At 45.6% G+C, this 22,567-nt stretch overlaps 1 protein-coding gene across 2 annotated transcripts in view; it reads left to right on the top strand.

Annotated features, from left to right (window-relative positions):
* Sur-8 (leucine-rich repeat protein shoc-2) overlaps nt 1-22,567 on the top strand; it is a 103,660-nt gene that overhangs the window by 78,327 nt on the left and 2,766 nt on the right. For both annotated transcript variants that reach the window (XM_084576266.1, XM_084576265.1), the window contains 4 exons: nt 1,275-1,389; nt 2,141-2,353; nt 2,708-2,845; nt 5,947-6,116. In XM_084576266.1, the coding sequence (XP_084432392.1) occupies nt 1,275-1,389; nt 2,141-2,353; nt 2,708-2,845; nt 5,947-6,116 (636 nt within the window). The remainder of the gene's footprint in view (nt 1-1,274; nt 1,390-2,140; nt 2,354-2,707; nt 2,846-5,946; nt 6,117-22,567) is intronic.

Raw genomic sequence — 22,567 nt, 5'->3', positions numbered from 1 at the left:
GAGTGGCAGTGAAAGGGTTAAGGATGCACTGGAAAGAGCGCAAAATATAATGAAAAATGACAAGCACTTCTAGAAAAAAAAAAAACAGTGCACACTCACGAAAATCAGCTATATTTTGCTGACATGTAGTCACGCGGGGTACTACAGTGAACGTAATAGGGTTTCTCCACTAGATAGCAGCTCAGCTGTTTTTATGCGATTTTCAGTGTCAAACTAAAGTTGCAAAAGCCTCTCTTCTTTGATAATAAGTGTTCGACCTGTCCTATATGAGGCAAGGTCTTTTCATTTTCACCATAATGTCATCAGTGTTTTCTCCCTTTAACAGACAGTGCAACACCGAATATGTTCTGTTGTTGCGTTCTTCCTTCTGTATTCTCTGTTAAGCATACAGCTGGTCATAAAACCTTCTTCAATTTTGTTTGACCTTTTGTATTGGACACGCTTTCCTGTCACACTTCTGAGCCATATAGACACCCGTGCCTTACTTCCAGCACCTTTGAAGAGGTGCTCCTGCCCCCCCCCCCTTTTTTTTAACAAGTTCTGCGCACAAACTATGTTTTGCACTTTGCTCTGCGTAACCCTTTTTAAGATGTTGTGTACGACACTGTTCTCATTCAAAAGTGCCAGAGTGGAGAAAGTTGTTGCATGCCCTAGCATGTCCCTCTCAAGAGCCGAGGCCAATTACTGGACGACCAAGATGTCGACTGTGCCCGTTTTCACAGCCATGTAACAGTGGCCTAAGAGGGGCAAATTTTGTGGTGACAGCCGTTAAGGACGTACTTCCCAGTCCTGCTGTGTCGTTGCAGCAATGACAAATGATGTGCAAAGGGTACTACTGGCGCCCTCTGTGCTCAACAGCATGTACTACAACTTGCGCAGCTCACATTTGTGCAAGGATGGTACAGCACTCCACTGCACAGCTACTAAGGGCACAATCGCTACTGTGAACAGCTTTTTCCCACAGCTGGCATTAAATAGGCATGATAGCCAGTGGCTAACTTTTTTTGTGACTGTTAGCTAATAAATGCAGCAAATGTCTCTCGAAACCATTTTCTTGGAAATGTGTGCTTTGACATTATTATATGGACTAATTTTGTAATTGTATGTTTCCTTTAACTTCCCCTTTCCCTCACTCAGGCAGAAGCGTGTCACAATTTTGGACCTGCTGCGGAGATTTTATTAGTTTATGTATTTGGAGTTGAATTTGCTCAGTGCCAGCAGTGATTGCAGTAAGTCGACGTTGATGTACTGTAACCTAGTGTCTTGCCTTGCAGTCCATCAACATGGAACACAACCAAATAAACAAGATCCCCTTTGGGATCTTCTCGCGTGCCAAGCACCTATCCAAGCTCAACATGAAGGAGAACCAGCTCACGTCCCTACCCCTGGGTGAGTTCCCCCTCCCTCCCTCCCTCCCTGATAATAGTATCACTTCCGTGTACGTTGATGCGTTAAAGATCCCCGGGTGGTCGAAATTACTCCGCAGCCCTCCGCTACCCTTCCTCTTTCTCCCTTTTCCTATGGTGCAGTTTAGGTGTCCACAGAAACAAATGTGACAGATACTGTACCTTTCCCTTCCAGTGAACCAGTTTTTATTATTATTATTATTATTATTATTATTATTATTATTATTATTATTATTATTATTATTATTATTACCTCACACGTGTTGCACCCTGTTCCTTGTTGCAATGAAAATTTAACAATTGTAGTGGATGTGAAAGAAAAATTGTTCAGATGGTTTTCACGCACATTGTGAACATCTTTCTGTATACATAGTTGATTATTGTTAAACATCACTAATTTGAGATATGCTTGTTCAAAATTCCATCCAGATTCAAGCATTTTGGTCGCCTCATTGTTGGCAATGCAAATTTTGCTAAATCAAGCAGCCAATGTGTCGCTGACTGCGTATAACTATTCAGCTTTGGTTGATGCTTTCTAGACTCTTCGTGCAAGTGAATATCCTCCTTGTTCGGCACTACTGCACTTCTTAGTTTACTTCAACTATCTATCTGTAGAGAAATCTTGTGGGTCGAGGGTCGTCCTGTTAAAGCCTCACATTTTATAGTGGATTCATGGCATTCGCACCAGAAAATTATGGTGGAGGTGATTGAGTTTTCCTTTCTCTTTCCTGCAGACCTGGGCACGTGGACCACCATGGTGGAGCTGAACCTGGGCACCAACCAGCTGAGCAAGATCCCCGATGATATCCAGTACCTGGTGTGTCTGGAGGTGCTGACGCTGAGCAACAACCTGCTGCGCCGCCTGCCACAAACCATCGGCAACCTTGCTGCCCTGCGCGTGCTCGACCTCGAGGAGAACCGCCTCGATAGCCTGCCCAATGAGATAGGTACAGGGCATCAATGTGTTTCATTTATCAGAACTCTGTGCGCAGTCCTACAATAAGGTCCAGGCTTCTAGTCCTGCTTATCCCTTTTGTCCCTTTTTTTTTTTTTTTTTTTTTTTTTAGTTAGCAGTTGTATGTGCTTAAGCACAATAGCAGGGGTTCGCTGCCAAATCGCTACAGAAATGGTCGCCTTCTTACAACATGAGCCCTTACACGGAGTTAGTTTGTTATATGGGATTTGTCAGAATTTAGTACTTCAGCATCACTCTGAATTGGAATTTTTGGCATGTCACTGGCCTCCTCTTAGAGTTGCAAGCTTTCGGTCACTACCATGTCGTTCCCCCAATTTCGTTGCAGGGCATTTGCGCCAGCTGCAGAAACTGGTGGTACAGAGCAACCAGTTGACCAACCTGCCGCGTGCCATCGGCCACCTGAGCAACCTCACCTACCTGAGTGTGGGCGAGAACAACCTCAACCAGATCCCCGAGGAAATCGGTCAGTGACCTTTCTTTCTACTGCCCCAAATTTAGCAGCAAAGGGAGTGCGCCCACTGTTGTGTGCACTGTAGGCAAATAATTTGTGCATGTTTGTCATAATTGTTGCATCCAGAATGTCATTCATAAGTGTTCAAATTTATCAGATTTGTGCTATCTGTTGTACAAGTTTACGAACCACTGCGCCAATCGTTCTAACAGTTTTGAGGATTGTAAAGTTTTTCTACAAATGGCGCATGCTTGCAAGTTAGTCGTGCATAATATACCAAGTGTTTCAGGGAAGCCCATCGCTAGTCTTTAAATATAGGACCAGCAGATTTCGGTGTACAGCAGTGGCTGAAATTTGTGATACATCGCACCTGATGTGGCAATTCCTCCAATTTTATTTGCTTGGCATATGGCCACATGACTGCGCTGTTCGCATGCGGTGGTCCAATTGTACTACCACCACTGTAGAAGGCTATGACCCGAGTATTTTGCTGTGGGAATCGTAGTTGCTCTTCATTCATGTTTTTTCCATGCCCTGCTGTAGTGGCTCATTGGTTAGGCCGCTCAACTGCTGATGCTAAAAATGTAGGTGAGGTCTCAGTCATGACAGCCATGTTTCGATGGGGGCTGACGTGAGGCAGCTGTGTACAGTGTGATTTTCAGTTTACATTAGGGGACACTGAGAGGGAATGCAGCAGGTTAAGCTAGATGGATGCAGTTGATTCGGTATATATTGAACTCTTATACCGAACTTACCTGACTTTAACGTGTACCTTCTAGCCTGTCATCTCCGCCGTCTGTTTTGAGCTGGTTTAATTGTGGGACTTGGCATTTTTAGCTACATTCACCTTGTTGCTTTCCTCATATTAACACGAAAGCGTTACTTCGCTATGTTCACAGATTGTCCGCAGACCGTGTCCGCAGCAGTTGCGAGTAATTGAGAAGTAGTAGAGGTTAATGAGTAATGTCAATCGATAGAGGCTGATGTAATGTTGCTGAAAAAAAATAATTAGGTCAATAAGTTAATTACATAATTAATTAGAATAACTGGTTCACAGGAAAGGAAAGGCGCAGTATCTGCTACACTTGTTCCGTGGACACCTGAACCGCGCCGTAAGGGAAGGGAGGAAGGTGGGAGTGAAACTAGAAAAAGAGAAACGGGGATGTCAAGGATTTGACGTAACGCAACCGAAAGTAGAGCCGAAAAAAGGGCATAGGAAGGGATTGATGTGCAATTTGAAAATACCAAAGGCTAAAAGGGGTAAACAAGAAGTGAATTAATGTGAGGTAGAGGATGTAACATCACGCAGCCGGAAGTAGAGCAGAAAAAGGGCATAGGAAGGGATTGGCGCACAATTTGAAAGTACCAAGGACTAAAATGGGCGAACAGGAAGTGAATTAAGCTACTAGAAGCAACCAGAAGCAACCAACAGCAGCATCCGTGCTTTCGCATTACTCCAATGTAGATTCTGCAGTGCTCTTTAATTTATTTCAACAGTAGTTGCCCATTGAGACCATGAAATGGCATTTGTCGCAAAGTCATGTAATTGCATCAGCCATGCACGAATTCTGGCTTACAAAAGCTTTGTTTTCGTTAAAAATGGCGGATTACTATTGTGTGTCACTAACCTACCAGTCTAGCCTGACTTAGTATTCCCCTTCATGATGAACCCCCAATGTTCGCAATTTCCAGAGCCCTCCACTGTGGTGTCATAGCCTCGTGGCCTGTATCACTTTGGGACTTTAAACCCTGTGGGCTATAAACCATGGGGCATATCTTTTTCATTGTCTATATCTTTTGGACCCTGTCCAGGTGTTACAGTACACTGTCAGCTTTCCCTCGTCATGCATATTTCAGCTACAAGCTGAACGCTTTCAAGGCCATCGAAGGCCGAACTTATGGATAGGCCGGAGCTGTTTGTGCATCACTTGCTGGCATTCAGAGTGTTGCGGTCGCATGGAATTGTCGGACTGTGCATAAGACCGTCAACTGTGAACTCCAGTAGTAGCTCATTTGGCTGAGTTGCGAAGCTTCCGAAGTGCTTGGAAAATGTGCGAGGTTTCCAAATATTTTCTGAATGTTACTGTATTTGCTTGAAAGCCCGACTTTAATTGTGCATCATTTCTTTCGATGATCAGAGAGTTTGAATATTCACTCAGCCCTAATGGCGATCAGTTGCAATCCTATGCTCACGGCAGCAGTTTACTTTAGCAAGGCAAGGTTCAGGTTACGTCTTAGTTCTTCTAAATACGTGCACAGTGGTGCGGTGGCATGATTTGTGTGAATTTTGAAACCGCCGGCTGATAAATTTTGTTCATCGGGGGCAAAATATGTTGCCAGTCAACGTTTTCTCGTTCTGCAGCATGTTTAGCATAGTATACCTCACGTGTAGCCTGCAAGGGATCATAGCTTAGATGGCAGCATCTGAAACGAACAGATGTTAAGAAGCATGTTTTTCTTTTTCAGCACAGCTGCTCATATTGTGCAGCAAGTTTCTTCGCAGCTTTTTTTTGTCTATTTTGACCCCTGCCTGATTTCGATGGACTGTAGGTTTTTGGTGTGGCATCTTGGTCACAGTTTATGCATGTGCGTGCCAAGTGCTTTGTAAAAAAAAAATGAAAAACGTGCATTTTGGGAAAAGAAAATCTCAGATTGCCATTGCGCGTAGCATACGCTCAAAAATGCAGCAAAGGTTCAACTAGCTAGCCTTCCATCAAATTTTCGTCGAGTCCACTGGCTTTCCACGATGTGCAGGCGAGAAAAAAAAATTTGTGGAAGAAAAAAAAATGTACAAATGTTGTGCTGAAATTTTATGCGCCCAAATTTGAAACCATAACAAAAGTGGAACAAGTGGTTAATCAAAATCATTTAAAAATGGGAGAATCGGTGTTGAAACCCACATCCGCCTTGTGTTAAGTGCATTCCAGGTTTTAATGGTGTGGGCATCCCCTGTGAGAGGATTACTGAGCAGAGGTCAAAGTAGGAACGTGTGGAAAGGGTGAAGTTGCTTTGAAGATGAAGAAAGAGGGAGAAGCCAGAAGAGGTGAAAGCGCGGTACCTGTGGCTGCTTCACTGATGAATCACCGAGGTCATCCTCGTACGTTTGTGTGCAGGCACCCTGGAGAACCTGGAGTCGCTGTACATCAACGACAACCCCAACCTGCACGGGCTGCCCTTTGAGCTGGCCCTGTGCACCAACCTGCAGATCATGAGCATCGAGAACTGCCCCCTTTCCCAGATACCCGCCGAGATCGTCAATGGGGGGCCCTCCCTGGTCATACAGGTACTGTGATGGCTGGCCACAGAAGTGATGAGAGCTACCGTAAAAACCAGACTACAGGTCTGACCGGAATATAGGTTGGACCGGAATATAGGTCGACCCCCTGACTGACCAATTCTAAAAATGAAAAAAATCTTTTTCAATGGCAAAAGTACCGAAAGACAAAGACAACCTTGAAACAAATGTGACTCAACCGGTTGCACAGTGGTGACAGTATTTATTTTCACTTAAGTGCTGCTCGTGTGTACACCCGGAAAATTTTTCAACAGTATCGCGCGACCATTGACACGCGCGTTTGTCAGCACCTTATCATCATGGCACGGAGCAGCGAAAGAAGCGAGAGTAAGCGCAAGTGTACACATGCGCATACCTCGTTTGTTTTGCCACTTAGCACCGTTAATAAGGCGCTGACAAGCACGCGGGTCGATGGTCACGCGATACTGTTGAAAAATTGGTCAGGTGTACGCTACACAGAAAAAACACGAAATGCGCAAGCGTTGGTCTACTCAGAGTCATCAGAGTCGTCCAAACTCGAGTCAAATGATGAGTGCTTGTCACTGCCCACGTCCCACAGAGCATCATCCTCTATGCTGTCCAGCGCATTGCTGATGCAGCATTTTTTAAATGCCTTTAGCACCATCTCTTCGGGCAGAGATTTCCCCAACCACAGACGGTCGCAAGCGGTAGACGTCGCAGGCGGCCGGTGGGGGTGGTCGGGTTGTCGCCCAGCATCCATTCATTATAGAGCTCGCGCACTCGTATCTTTAAAAGGCTTGTTTAGCACAACGTCTAGTGGCTGCAGCACAGACGTCAGCCCACCAGATATGACCACAAGATCAGTCTTGCCATCGCACAGGGCCCGTTTTACGTCGGCTGTGAGGTGGCCTCGAAACGAGTCGAGAACGAGCATGTTCGCTTGCTCAAAAAGAGCACCAGGTCGCCGCTTCCATACAAGCCGGATCCACTGCAGCATTAACGCTTCGTTCATAAAGCCCTTTTCGTTGGCCTGGACGATGACATCGCGTGGGAACTCCTCCTTCGGCAATTTTTTTCTCTTAAAAATGATGAGAGGGGGCAGCTTCCTACCCGCTGTGCATGTGAGCATCACAGTGAATCGAGAGTACAGTTGAACCCCTCTATAACGAAAGCCCTCAAGAACGAAATTCTCGCGACAACGAAAAATTCTGGCGCCCCCGGCGAACTCCCATAGTGTTCAATGCATTTGTCCCCTCTCAACAGCGAAGGGTTTTTAAAAAGCAGTCCCGCATTAACGAAAGTTTGAGGTAGTGATCTGCAACATTTTTTCGGCACATCAGCCAGTCGGGAACATAGAATGGGCGAAACTGCAGCAGCACACTCATCCGACAAGTCGAGCCCATTCATTTCACCTGCCAACAAGCACCGGCGCAGCCATTTTTGTTTACTTTCGGTTGGTTCGGTAATGATGATGATAGCAAAGCATTTTTTTTTTTTTTTTTTGCCCGCTGAAAGCGGCTTTTTGCTAGCCTGTCTGTTGGCCACTACGCATGTATGTGACGTTTCACGCCACGTGACGACACCGCCGGCCAACCGGGGAAGAGCAAGGAACCTCCTTTTTTTTTCTTTTCGGTAGTGCGCCGACCACGCTATCTCGCCGATCTCGCCATCCGCCTTGTGCCGCTCGCGACTTGCCTGTGTACAGTGTGTTTTTTTTTTTTCTTTTTTTTTTTCTTTTTTTTTTTTTTTACTGTCGGAAACATGCCGCCTCCTGTAAAGAAGCGCAAGTTTTTGACGCTGCAGGAAAAGGCTGCAATTATCGCCGAAGCTGAAAAAGGCAGGAAGAAGACTGATATTGCGGAGGAGTTCGGTATCCCGTGCAGCTCGCTTTCTACGATTCTGAAATCAAGGAATGGCATCATGGCGGCACTCCAGAACGGCGCGCGCGCTCAGAACAAGACTTTGGCAGCGCCGGTCTACGAAGACGTGGACAAAGCCGTATTTCAGTGGTTCCTGGACAAGAGAGCGAACAAGGTGCCTTTGTCCAGAAGCCTCCTGCAGCAAAAGGCGATTGACTACGCGTGCATTCTGGGGCACGACAACTTTAAGGCGAGTGCCGGATGGCTAAGTCGATTTAAAGCGCGGCACTGCATCGTCGCCAAAGTGTTGTCGGGGGAGTGTGCGAGCGTAGACGCTGAAGCAGCGTCTTCCTGGATGGAGAAAAGTTACGAAGGCATAATGGACGAGTACGAGCCCTCCGAAATTTATAATGCGGACGAAACGGGCTTCTTCTATGGAATGTTGCCTTCAAAAACGCTAGACCTGAAAGGAAAAAAATGCCATGGCGGCAAGCAGGGCAGATCTGTCTGCCTTTTTTTGGACAACTGCAGTGCGCACCACATTGAAGACGTTGCCCTGACGAGCATCCGCTTGATATTTTTCCCCGCGAACTGCGCATCCGTTATCCAGCCTCTTGATCAGGGGGTTATCAAAAGTGTGAAGTCTGCGTACCGAAGAAGGCTCATACAGCGGATGTTGCTAAACATCGAAATGAAGCGACCGACGGAAATTGACCTCTTCATGGCGCTGGAGATGCTTGCTGGCGCGTGGATTGCTACTTCGGCCACGCTTGTCCAGAACTGCTTCAGGCACGCCGGTTTCGCAGCTGGTCAGCACGCCTTGGCAGAACCGAAAGCTGCAAGCGGTGACGATCTGCAGCCACTAACCGAAGCATGGAACGCGCTTCGCAGTGTAGATACAATGGTGCCAGAGGTTGTTGAGCTGGAGGACTTTTTGTGTGCGGACGCCGACTTGATCGTGCACGAGGAATTCAGCGACGACGCTATTATCGACAGTGTGCGCAAAGGAAATGAGGCCAGTGACGACGAAGATAGCGAAAACCAAGCACAAGGTAAGCAAGTAAGCTCGCGTGATGTGCTTGATGCATTCGATGTGATCTGGACTTTTCTCGGCGACCACGACGACGACGACAAAGCTATGCATAGCTTATCAAGCTGCGAAGCCAGAGTCGTCAAGCTCCTGCACAGCAATGTCAAGCAGAGCAAAATAAGCGACTTTTTTAATTAAATCTTGGTTCTGGAAGGTAATGGGTGTGCTTATTTGTCCATTTTCGCGACAGCGAAATTCTCGCGACAACAAAAAGGTTTTCCTTCCCCGGCGGTTTCGTTATTGCGGGGTTCGACTGTACTCGTTTCCCGTAGTTAGAAGCTTGATCTGCTTCGCCCCTTTCTCGGAGGCAGTTCGGCTTGAGGGCATATCGAACCACACGGGTGTTTCGTCGGCGTTTCTGATCTGTTCCATCATGTATACCCGCGTTAGTGCCGGAGCGCAATCACATAGCGCAGAAACTCGATGAGTTTGTGTTCAAACTCTTCGGGCAGTTTCTGGCACACAGAAGTATGGCGCCGTAGTGCAAAGCCCTTCCTATTCATGAAGCGCCGCACCCAGTATGGCGAGCCCTTGAACTGTGTCCTTGTGAGTCCCGAGGCACGCGCAATCTCTACCGCTTTCACGCGGATGCATTCGGCAGTCACAGGCAGCAACCTTACACGCAGCTCCCGGACGAAATCCGCAACCTTGGCTTCTAGTTCTGGATACGATGCAGTCCACCCACAAAATGATGTTTTCTTCTGGTTGCTGCAAGTAGCAATACGCAGCTTTTGACTCCGCCCGTACCGAACGCTCTTTTCGGATACTCGAAATTCACGCTGTGCCGCCAGGTTACCGTGAAGCTCCGCATACTCAATCACCTTTTTCTTGAATGCGATGGTAAATTGTCATCGGCTTCCGCTCATTTTGAAGCAAAAAAGTCAAAAGCTGGCTTTTAGCAGAATAGCTCTACATTATGGTGGCTAGCTCCAGACAACAGAAACGCAAAATGGCGGTGCCACATCGCGCTGCTGCTGATGGCGATGGTGATGGAGATGGAGATGTGATGGAGGTTGTTGACTTCAGCTGCCCATTGTTGCAAGACCTCCATAGTTTTTCCACCAATGACCGGTATATAAGACGAGGGTTGACTTTTCGCCACAATTAAAAAAAAAAAAAAATTCGACCTATATTCCGGTTTTTACGGTAGGTCCTGGACTCCTGATCGACAGGGATGTTATAGCTGCCAGCGTTGACCAATTCTTCAACATTACCGAGGAAGTGACTGTTGATATAACTAGGTTATATTGCGAGAGGTAAAAGTTGAGGGTTGTGCAGGCCTATGCACCTGCATCCAATCACGAAGACAATACAGTTGGAAGATTTCACAGAGATGTAGAAATAGTTTTGAGTAAAGCATGAACAGAGTACAGTTTAACCTCAATATGACGACGTCTGTAAAGTCCACAGTTTACTTCGTACAATTGAAATTTTACTGCATTCAAATTTGTCTCCTGGCATGCAGAGGATTCTCGAAAACATTTCACATACATCCACAGGGAAAACCTTTAACTCTAGTGAAAACGGAGTTTATGCGAGCGATGGAGTTGACACGCCTGCATAGTTTTAATTTTGCCATCATTGGTCACCCCCATGTGCATCTTTCTTTTTGTTTGCAGACAGCGTCCTAGTGGAGAGTGAGGTTTTCAGTTAGATGCTTCTAATGTCACTACAGCTCTAAAAGTACTGCAGCTGTTTTAAGACTAAAGTCTCATGGTGAATGTCTCGCATCTACGAGATGTGTCCGCAAGATGGGCTCACGGGTTGTGCCAGCAAGATTCTGCGAGATTGCGCGAGATGTGTCAGCGGTACATCGCTGTAGCTTCTGACGTCGACATAATTTGCCCGATAAGGATGTCACGATAGGTTCTGATGACAAAGTCAGAGAAAAGAAAGTAATGAAATTATAATGAGTACGCAAACATTCAAGATAGAGCAAGAAGAGAAGAGGAAGAAGAAAAAAAGGAAACGAGTTCGCTATTAAGCTCTTAAGCGAAGCTAAGTGCAATCCTGAAAATTCGCCGCCACGTCACCCATTGGTCAGTGGTGATCACATGGTCAGGCGCCGGCATAGGTGGTCCACTCCCTCTAGTGACTGACTCAGCGCGGCACTTATGCAGCAGCAGGCCGGCGGGCTTTGCAAAGTAGTTTTATTGAGTGTCACTTGATGTTCCTAAAACAGGCATGCCATGATACTTATGGTTCACTGAGGATGCCGAAGTGTTGCATTTTTGGCCGCAGCAAGGGTAGAGGATCAAATGCATCGCAGTCACCGTGAAAAGCTTGTCTCCACAAAGGTCATCTGGGAGATAAGTACCGTGAGAACTTATTGCCTGTTGCACGAGCCAGTATTTTCATTTACAGTCAAATCATGATATAACGAATCACGCGGGACTGTAAGAAATTGTTCGTTATTTTGAAATATCTTTGTAATGAAAAATCTGTGGTTATAAGCCAGTGATCAAACCTGCGTATGAAAATGACATACAGTATAATCTCGTTACAACGGATCCGGTTTCAACGGATATTCGGTTATAACGTACCGATTTGCGATGTTTGGTTGGTTTTCCTATCTATTCAATTGACTAAACTTCGCTTACTGCAGACTCGGCTACAGCGGACATTCGGATACAATAGACTAAATTTTGGGCATAATTTCCCTCCTATACAATTTTTACAGCGGACTTCTTTACTCGCAGATATTCCAAATTCAATACCTTCCACCTTCAAACATCGCTTGGGAAACTTTCGGGGGGGAACAGCGCCAGCAGCCTCCATGGCCAGCAGGATCAACACAGCCGGTGGCCATTGTGATGCGGCCGTACTTGGCTTGGATTCGGCCGGATTGAAATTGGACTGGCTTTGACAATTTTTGATCGTGTTTTTGATAAGGAGGGATGATTTGCTATGATGTGTATTAGCTCTATGGCTACGATTACTTAGAACTTATAATTCCAAAATACTTTTAAGAAAAAAAAAAATGCCGTTTGATAGCGTCCCCTCGGAATAAAATGTTTTGTGGCGTTTACGGTCAGCGCCATGGTAACGGATGGCTCCCATTGGCTCCAACGTTTGTTCTGAGCGGCCTGTCGTCTTGGCGTTTCCTTTGTCCTGTCAGCCCCTGTGCATGCGGACGTTACGCTCAGCGCCAACGTTTTTCAGCGCGGCGTGTGCTTAGTTTATTCTGCCAGCCTGTGCGTCGGGACGTTAGCGTGATGGAGCCGATTGCATCAGCCAGTGCCGTGCATCCTAAACCGCCAGAAACGACAAGCGGCCCTGAAGGACAAGCTTGACATCATCGAGCAGGTCGAGAAAGGCAAGAAGCAGGTGGACGTTGCCATGTCTTTCGGCTTATCGAAGCAAACTGTGAACTCTATCATGGGCGCCAAGGAGGCAATCCTGGCAAGAAAGTCTCGGGTGACTTGCAGCCCAAGAGGTTTCGACTTCGCGAGGCTTTATTCCCCGACGTCGAGGAGGCCCTGCTGGTGAGGCTTCGCGACGCCCGTTCGCGAAACATACCCGTGAACGGTCTGCTTCTGCGGAACGTGCAGAGCAACTAGCTGTTGTTCTCAACCGAGAAGACTTCAAGTGCAGTGAAGGTTGGCTCAACCGATTTAAAGTAAGACACGGAATCGCCTTCAAGTGCCTCTCTGGCGAGTTGGCCAGCGTTGACGACACTGTTGTGGCCGATTGGAAAGCCGAGGTCCTCCCAATGCACCTCGAAGGCTACGCACCGCGTGACATTTTCAATGCCGACGAAAGCGGCATATTTTATAAGTTGAGGCCAGGGAAGATGCTCTGTTTTTCCGGAGACGCGTGCCATGGCGGCAAGAAGTCGAAGGAGCGGGTGAGTGTTCTCTTCTGCTGCAACATGGACGGGAGTCAAAAAGAGAAGCTGCTGGTAATAGGCAAGTCTCGAAGACCGCTATGCCTGCAGAATGTGCACCTTCCCGTTGACTGGGATTATAATAAAAGCGCCTGGATGACGCAAAGCATATTCAACAGGTGGCTGCTGGATTTTGACAGCAAAATGCAGAAGCAGAAGAGGAATGTGCTGCTCTTCCTCGACAATTGCTCAAGCCACATGCAGCTTCCACAGCTTCAGGCCACAAAGGTGGCGTATTTTCCACCCTGCACGTCTAAAGCGCAGCCTATCGACCAGGGCATTGTGCACTCAGTGAAGTCGAGGTACCGCACACGCCTTGCTGAGCGTTTGCTTTTTGACATGCAAGCCAAGCGAGACTCAGTGATTGACCTGAGATTTGCAGTCCAGGTTCTTTCTTCTGTGTGGGCGCAGATTCAGCCAACTATAATAAAAAACTGCTTTAGAAAAGCAGGTTTTCCAGTCAGTGACAGTGACTGCTCAGACCCCATATTGCCGCAGGAAGACCAACCAGATCCAGGTCTCTGGGCAGCTGTTGAAGAGGCCTTCGGGAACCAGCAATTCTCGGACTATGTAACTGCAGATGATGACCTGGTGAACACGGAGCAGTTAACAGATGAAGAAATTGTCGCTCAAGTCCGCAGAGTGCCCACTTCAGATCTTGACATAGAAGATGAAGAGGAGGAAGGTAGCGGAGGAGTTGGAGCTGAAAAAATAACTTCTCAAGCCTTGGAATCCATCCAATGCCTGAAGAAATATTTTGAGCGAGAGGGTATGGCGGCAGATGAAGTTAACAGCCTTGTGATGATGGAGGCACGCATAGTGTCCAAAGCTGTTAAATGTACAGTACAGTCAAAGGTGACTAGCTTTTTTAAGAAGGCTTAGAGACAAATAAATCTATTCTTTGGCTATATCTGTCGCTTGTAGTTCACTCTGGTTATAACAGACTCATTTAGTGTCTACATAAAAGTCTGTTGTAACAGTATTACTCTTACTACATACTTCTTTTACAACAGACCAAAATCTTCCATCACTTTCAAGGTCTGTTGTAATGAGATTATACTGTACCTTGACTGTAGGCATGTGTGTAGACTCGTAATTCCGTCTCCTCAACGGTTGGGTCTTGCAACTACTTTTTCCTCACTGGTTGCCTCTCAGCGGGTTAAATGGCGACATTTACCGAAAGGTGTCTCTGAACGTAATCTAAAGGTAACATACACTCACTGAAAGCAGGAAATGATTACGATGAAGGTAATTGATTAGTGTTATCATTGTCGACCTCGTGGCTGTGTGAACGGCTGGTTTTGCGGCTATTTAGAAATAAAAACACTACATATTGTAACCTAAAGGGGAACACTTCCCAGGAATGAGCTTGGTAGCTTATTTTAATGTTGAGGTAAAAAAAAAAAAAAGAAATAAAAAATAACAGAAAAAAGTTACTATTACAGGAGTCGAACAGATAATATTTACGCTATCTGTCGCCAGGTGACGCTGCTCAGAGGACCCTACCGTTGAGGGAACGTAATCACGCTGTGTAGACAGGCCAAATCTCAAATCAAAATGTTGTACTAACATTAAAGGTGATCTATTTGATTTAGCAGTTTTCTTCTGCAGCGTGCAGACCACGCATTACATTACACCGCTGCAGCACATGCACCTTCCACTTTGCGCAACACCTTATTGCGGGTACGTGATTGCACCGAGTGATGAAAGTACTGACTTTCTCCACGCACAAAAAATCATTAGAGTTTGATACGACGTCATCCTCAGTGTTCCCGGAAGTTTGAAAATCTTGTCTCGGTCTTTCAAAATAATCGCGGCGGTCGATCTGCAGAGCGATTTCTTGCAGCGAAAGCTGCTCTCTTATTTTCTTGGCACCTTCGCTGGCTGCAATCATCATCACATCTCGCTCAGACTTCGCAATAAGATAATCTGCGACCCCCGGCGGCCAATGATCGACCGGCGAACGACACACAACACAAAGGAAAAAGGCAGGCTGCTCGGCCTGCTGGCTACTGCATAGCACCGGTGGCGGCAGAAGTTGGCACTAGATGTGCTGATGATGATATTTACAGCCCACATGCCATACACATAGAAACAATGGTTTCTGCTTCGGGCAAGAGTTGTGAGCTACGGCTCCTGCTAATTTTAGCTGGATTCGTAATACTGATGCTCCTAGATTATAGAAGAAAAAAATTTAATATGTACGTTATTCTTAAATATACGCTATATTAAAATTCGTAATTCTAAAATATTTTTACATTAAAAACATAGCAAATCTGTTGGGGATTGTTAAAAAAATTTGTTAATGTGATGTTCGTAGTAACGAGATTTGACTGTATCCTATATTTTGCCAATTGGGCACCACTAAACGGGTCTCTATACAAACCACTTGATCCTCTCGATGTTCTTACTTGTGACGGCTACTTTTTCAGAGATGTTTCCTGAAGCTTCTTTCTCTGCTGGTCGGTGATACTGCTCGGAAAGTCGTAACGAAATATGCCCATTGTAGTACCCGTTGCTCATGCGGATTTCTTTTTTTTTTAACCAGCATCTTCACATAGTGCCGATGTATGTATTCTAGGATGTACCTTCTAGAGATGGGTCCGTGAGCCGCGATATCGTCTGACGAGTGACACATATCCATTCTTTATAATAACAACAGTTTATTCCGAATCAACGGAAGTTTTGGAAAGGCACGTCAGGTGCAGCAGCAAAGAAATTTGCTACCTAGCGATTCGTGAAGTTTTCATCCTGGCAGTACAGTTGCTATATCATTTTTGCTTACGCACCACACAAAAAGGAACAGAAACCATGATTTCCTATTGAAGCTCTTAGGCCGTTATCTAAGCTCTTAGATCATTATTTGCCGTTGCCTTAACCACCTTAGAGCACATGAACACTGAGTAAGTCAATTGCTTTTGTCAGCAAAGAGTTTTTAATGTAACCACAAAATGCGCGCCTCCATTGTCAGTTCTATCTTGATTTTTTTTTTAACACTAATAAGAGCAACTCGTTGAAAGTCGATGACCTCCAGCCACTCTGGACTGCGTTCCTTGTAAGCAGTCACAAGCTGCATTTATTGGACAAAAGGGGGCATTTTGCCATGTCGTAAGCAGTAGTCCAGCGACGTCATTTGCTCCTCTCATTCAAGGTGAAGCAATTGTGGTTCAGCGTGTGAGCCTGCATCTCGCTTTGTGATCGCTCGCCAAACGACTCAAAAAGGCTGCGGTTTACGCCAGTGTCGTATAAAGCTTTGAAGGATTTTCTAAACCTTAACTTCAAGCAGCTATCTGTGTTCATTCACCGGCACTTCACTTGTTATTTTCTGCACAAGAACAATCAACATGCTGCTTGCGATGATTACGGCATACACTGCGTGAGCATTCTCTTTGCCTATGGTAGGCGACGCGCTTGCCATTGCTGAACCATTTGTGGCAACAATAGCTAAATGTTTCTTGCGCGCTGCCCGTTGATTGCGGCACTTTCAGAGTTGCACTGGCTTTACGCGTCGCTCCAAGACTGCCTGCATATTCACCTGCCGCATGCTCTACAGCTGTCTTTGGGCGGCACCAACTTTCATCCACGCGCTCCAGTGCGCGCCCCGCTCAACCCTTCGAGCTCGCAGTACAATTTTTCCGCGGGTTCAGTTCGAGTGAGCAACAAAATTTCGCTGCGTTTGATGTGCATTAAAGTTTACTTTGTTGAACTAAAGGCAAAATACATGGTGTTTTATGGACACACAGTCGGGATAATCCTAAATATTTTGTTAAGTCAAGGAATTTGTCACATTGCATTGTTCTGATGGGTGACCTCAATGCCAAGGTGGATGAGAAAAATGTGCGTAGCATTTGCAGAATGGCATAATTTACAGACCACAAGTACAGCCTTCTGCAAAGGGATGAACAGGAAGTGAACTTTGAAACGACCGATTAGAGAGGGAGAGAGTAAGAATGAGGTCAATGCACTCACCTATGGGGCTGAAACGTGGAGACTAATGAAAAGGGTTATACTTAAGTTGAGCCCAACGCAGATGGCTATGGGACGGAAAATGGTAGGTGTAACGTTAAGACATAGGAAGCACTTAGAGTGAATCAGAGAATTAACTTGAGTGTATTAGATTGTAGTGAAAATCAGCAAGAAATGGGCATGGTCAGGGCATGTAGTGCATAGAGAAGACAACCGATGGTCACTTAGTTTAACAAACTGGATTCCAAAAGAAGGAAAGCCAAGGAGGGGGCGGCAGAAAGTTAGGGGCGGATGAGGTTCAGAAGTTCGCAGGGGTAAAGTGGATGCAGCTAGCACAGGACTGGGTTAATGAGGAATATGGGAGAGGCCTTCGCCCTGCAGTGGGTATAGTCTGGGTGATGATGATGAAAAATGGGCTAGGCTTCATGTTGTGTGTGAATCCTTCCGTAGTGCTGGATTTGGAGGTATTCAGCAGTGGGAGGTGTAACGGCCATAGTATGGTGAGGTCTCAAGTTAGCCTGAATTTGAACTGGTCATGAAAGAAGCACATAAACCAATCAGCGGTAAAAGGGAACATAAACGAGTCCAGGATTGTGCTTTAACTTAGAATGACCTTAGCACTCTGCGTCTGTCCTGTGTTCTCCTCTTAAGTGATTGTCCTATTTGGGCATCCTATTTCTTTGTCCAGTATGAACCAACTCGGCCAACAGCAACTTCTAATTGGCCTTAGCATAGCACTGAAGCAGTGAATGGTACTGTTACCAATGTCCAGTGAACATTCTTTGAATGGAGCCTGAAGGGGCCAGGGAAATGTGTTTCGTTTATCATTAATTCTGTTATGAATAATTCCCACGCAGCACAAACCATTGGCCCAATTTTGGGGATGTGCAGGCAATGTCCAGTCCAATATAGGACCAGTGCATTATCAATACAGTGCCGATATTGGACCGATGGTTTGTGCCACCTGGGAAGCAGAATGGGCCTCTGTGAGTACAAACTCTCACTACAAAGGAGTCAGCAGTGAATAGTATACCTAAATAGTTTTTACGGAGCCTTGCAAGCAAGAAAAAAAAAAAAGGGAGAAAAGTGTCAATTCTAAGATCAGCCTTTCTGCCTCTAAAATACAGAACGGGCCACATTTTCAGCAGCAGAAAGAAAAAAAAAAACATTTTTTCCACATTTGTTTGCCTTAGCTCTCGCAGGCATTTTTTCTGCACATTATTACTCGTAATTCAGAAGTTGCGCGGAAGCAGTTTCGAAATTCGTTCTCAACCAAAACATCTATGTCATTCAGTAATCACGGAATGTCCCTCTAGGACAGGCTTCAATAACAAGCCCTAGTTGATCAAGCGCTTCTCATGCGCTTCGAACAAATGGGCCAGGATTTAGACATTAGCGAATTGCCAAGTATTGCCCCAAGAAATAAACCACTCCCACCATGGTACACCCTACCAGCAGTTTTTGACCTCACACAAACGCAGTTTCAGAAAACACGCACACCACATGAGCATATATTACAAGAATACCTGGCATTAAGAGAAAAATATAAAACTTGCATTGCATTTTGTGCTGATGGCTCAAAATCTAAAGAATATATTGGTAGTGCAATACATATATTATGGTGAGGCTACCCAAAAAACAAAACAAAATAATGTGCCTCTGCCCGTGCCACTAGGTATAACGGGCTTTGGTAGTGCAATACATATATATTATGGTGAGGCTACCCAAAAAAAAAACCATAAAATAATGTGCCTCTGCCCGTGTAGGTACATATATTATGGTGAGGCTACCCAAAAAAACATAAAATATTGTGCCTCTGCCCGTGCAGTCGAACCTGGATATATCGAATTTTGGTTATATCGAACTCATGGAATATCCCCTTCAAAATTCCATGTAAAAGTACAGGAAAGCCGCGTTATATATCGAACTCCGCACCGCGCTCTGGAAAGTGTGCCTTCCCCAGAGACGATCGCATCACCCTCGGCCGTTTGCCGCGTGACATTTTTAAGCCATGCGCGGAAGGAATGAGAGGGGACAGTTTGGCGACAGCTGGTCTAAGGCAGCGCCGCGCCCATTGGGATTCCCGTGCGCCAGCACGACGTTTGCAAGCCATGTGCGTAAATGAACCAGAGAGAACCGGTGGGACGAGAGGGGAAAAGTGTGATAGAGCGAAGCACAAAGGTGCGCCCATTTTTTTGCCGAGCTATCTCTCTCCTTCCTCTTTCCCGGCCTTCGTTCGCAGTTGCACGCGCTACGCATGCGCCAAGCCGGCTCAGCCCGTTTTCAGACAGAACGTCGGACGCTTTCTCCAGCGTGTGTTGTGAACCGTCTGTGCGCGGCGGCTCACGTGGCTATGGCGTCTGCAGAAGCGGCAGATATTTCTCTCTCTCTCTCTTTTTTTGCGAGAGTCATTCATTCTTATCGTTGTGTTGTACGTGCGGCGTAGCGTAAGATATGGCAGCTGTGGACGTTCAGAAGCGGCAGTTTTTTGCTGGAGTCGTTTATTCTTGCACGTATGAATCAATGAAAGCACGCGGTCAGCTGTGATCATGGCACCGGCTTTTAGCATTTTTCGCTGCAAACAGCATTTGCAGCTATCACGCTTTCCAATGATTTTGTGACATTAGACTACGCTCGTCCCAAGCGCGGCGTGATAAATCGAACCAGGCTTGTTCGATTTATCACGCCATCGCGGGCACTCTGCCAAGTTTGCTCCCCGCCACCGCAGGAGCTATCAAAAGATAAACACGCCGTGACGTTGTCGCTGCGCAGCATATTGGCGTGCTGCCAAGAAATGAGCTATGGATGAGACGACCGAAACGGAGTGGCGTGCGCCATCGACATGCAAGTGAAAATGCTCGCGATTTCATCCGTGGCGACACAAAAACCTTGTTTTTGAGCTGCTGTGGTGGCTCGAGTGCCAAGAGGGACGCAGTTCCGACAAGTTGGAAATTTTTCGCTCTATCGCTGCCGCTCGTCGCTGAGATCGCTCAATCGCTTGCATGTGAGCGAGCTGGCCTTAACGCTTTTTTTTTTTTTTTTTTCGAATTCTCGGGTGCAAAAGTGGAGGGTGACTTCATTATGCGAGGGGGTTGATTGCGCAACAAATACGGTATCGTTTTTTGTTTTTGTTTTTTGTTTTTTTTTTTTTCGCATCATAAGTGTTGTCACAAGCCAAATTCTGTATATCGAATTATCGATATATCGAACTATTTCGCGATCACCTTCGAGTTCGATATATCCGGGTTCGACAGTAGTATGAGATAAAACAGAGAAAATAATACGACTGCCCCAGTGTGCATCAATTTTTACGGCCGAATGCAACGCTGTTTGCGTTGCCGTGGAGAAAATATTGGATAAGAACATCAAAAACACCATCATTTACACAGATTCATTAAGTGTCACCACTGCAATAAACTACAAAAATGCTGTTGAACCAGTGATAGGAAACATCATACGCAACATAGTAAAGATCACAGCACGAAAACATACTATAAATTTCTGCTGAATGCCCAGTCATGTTGGGATTAGGGGTAATGAACGAGCAGATATATATGCTGCGCGAGCAAAAAATGGGCAAATAGAACGAATAGACACGCCACACAGAGATTGTATGAAGAAATTAAGAAATAAATGGCAGGCTGCTTGGAAAAATGAAGCAGAAAACAAGCTTCACTCCATAAAGCCCATTTTAGGAAAATGGCAATCAGAAACGATTCATCGAGATAATTTTATGTCGCCTACGCATTGGTCACACACACATCGCCCATAACTTCCTAGTAACAAAAAAAGACAAACCTGTGGGTGAAATGAGGGGACAGGAGCTCACAGTTAATCATATTTTAATCTCATGCTCACAACTTGGAGAACACAGGAAAAAATATTTTACTGTATTTTACAAGGAATACATTCCATTTCACTCTGCATTGCTTTTTGGAGAACAAGCACTCGTCAATTTTTCTATTTGCACATTTCTAAAGAAAGCCAATGCATTAAATCAAATATAAGTGTCATAACCCTAGGCATCCAATAGATTATCTAACCTTGTGTTTGCCGCATGATAGCCACTGTTGCTTATGTGCCATAAAGCCACATATATATATATATATATATATATATTTTTTTTTTTTTTTTCTGAAAGGAGGAGGTCTTTGGCATTTGCACTGTGGGATCTCGATGTACTTGAAAGGGATAAAGGAAAAGATATGGAAGCAAACAAGCGACGATGCATACCGCAGTGCCGGCGAGGCTGCCTATCTACTGCAATTACCTTATCCTAGCATGAGCCGGATTCCAACGTGCGCCTCATTTTCGTGCTAGAGAATATATAAAAAGCACGATTTGCGCAGAAGCCATAAATGACGTTCATGTCACTTTTGAGCTCCTCATCACTCTCTTGGCAATTCTCTATCCTTGTGAAGAACACACTTCAAGATTACCTATCTGGTGAGCAATGCGAGCATTCAGAAAAAAAAGATGGAAACCAAAGGCAAAATCTAATAATCCTCTTTGTGGCTTTCAAGCTACAAAAACTACATCGTAACCTTTGCATTAAGAGCAGGATTAAACCTGGGACTGCTGCCTATCAAGAAAGTTGCTCTCCTAACTAAGCTAACCAGAGTGGCAAGCATGTAGATGGTAGAGTTGATCAACAATTAGATCAACAGTTTGAGAGCTTTCCTTTGTAGCACTATGGCCATGCTAAGGTGTGTGCTAAGGAGTAATTGCTCCCTTATTACAAATGTACCTCACCTTGGGGGATTCCCCTAAACCTCAATCAGACGAACGTTTCACTTCAAGTTGTTGATGCATTCGGTCTCGCCCTATTATGTACGTGCTTTTTAGCTTAGATGGTAGACCTGACTGCCCCTGCAGTGTTCTGATGTTGGATCCACTTGAAGCCACTTTGGTAGATGCTAATGAGTTGATTGCTCCCTTATTACAAATGTGCTCCACCTTAACGAATTTCCAAGGTTTATGGAATTGTCCCAAGGTGGACTACATTTATTATAAGGGAACAGTTTAAATAAGGGAGATGGGGCACTGGGATTACATGGACTAGACGAGAAGCAAGTTAGTATAACAAAGGGGCAGTAGGGAGATTGGTGGAGTACGTCAAAGGAGAGGGGAATTAAGAAACGACCGGCTGATTAGGCTTACTCGAGGGAAGGGAAGGAAGGGGATTATAGGCTAGGCGGCGCAAGCTGCCACCCGGTACAAAATGGTGAGGCCAGCAAAATTAATTCATCCGTCCAGTCATCATCATCATCAGCCTGACTATACCCACAGCAGGGCGAAGGCCTTTCCCATATTCTCCACTTAACCCGGTTCTGTGCTAGCTGCATCCACTTGACCCCCGCGAACTTCTTAACCTCATCCGCCCGCCTAACTTTCTGCCGCCCCCTGCTACGCTTTTCTTCCCTTGAAATCCAGTTTGTTACCCTAAGCGACCAACGTTTATCTTCTCTTTGCACTACATGACCTGCCCATGCCTATTTCTTGTTCTTAATTCCGACTAGAATATCAGTAACTTGAGTTATTGCTCTGGCCCACTCTGCACGCTTGCTATCTCTTAACCTCACCCCTAGCATTTTTCGTTCCATAGCCCTCTGCATTATCCTCAACTAAAGCAGAACCCTTTTCATTAACCTCCATGGGTCAGTACCGGTAGGATGCA

The sequence above is a fragment of the Amblyomma maculatum genome, chromosome 8, assembly GCF_055883805.1.
Source record: "Amblyomma maculatum isolate TAMU_Amacu chromosome 8, ASM5588380v1, whole genome shotgun sequence".
In the NCBI taxonomy this organism is placed as follows: domain Eukaryota; kingdom Metazoa; phylum Arthropoda; class Arachnida; order Ixodida; family Ixodidae; genus Amblyomma; species Amblyomma maculatum.
Note: the sequence above shows the minus strand (reverse complement) of the source record. Positions and strands in the feature narration are given on the sequence as shown.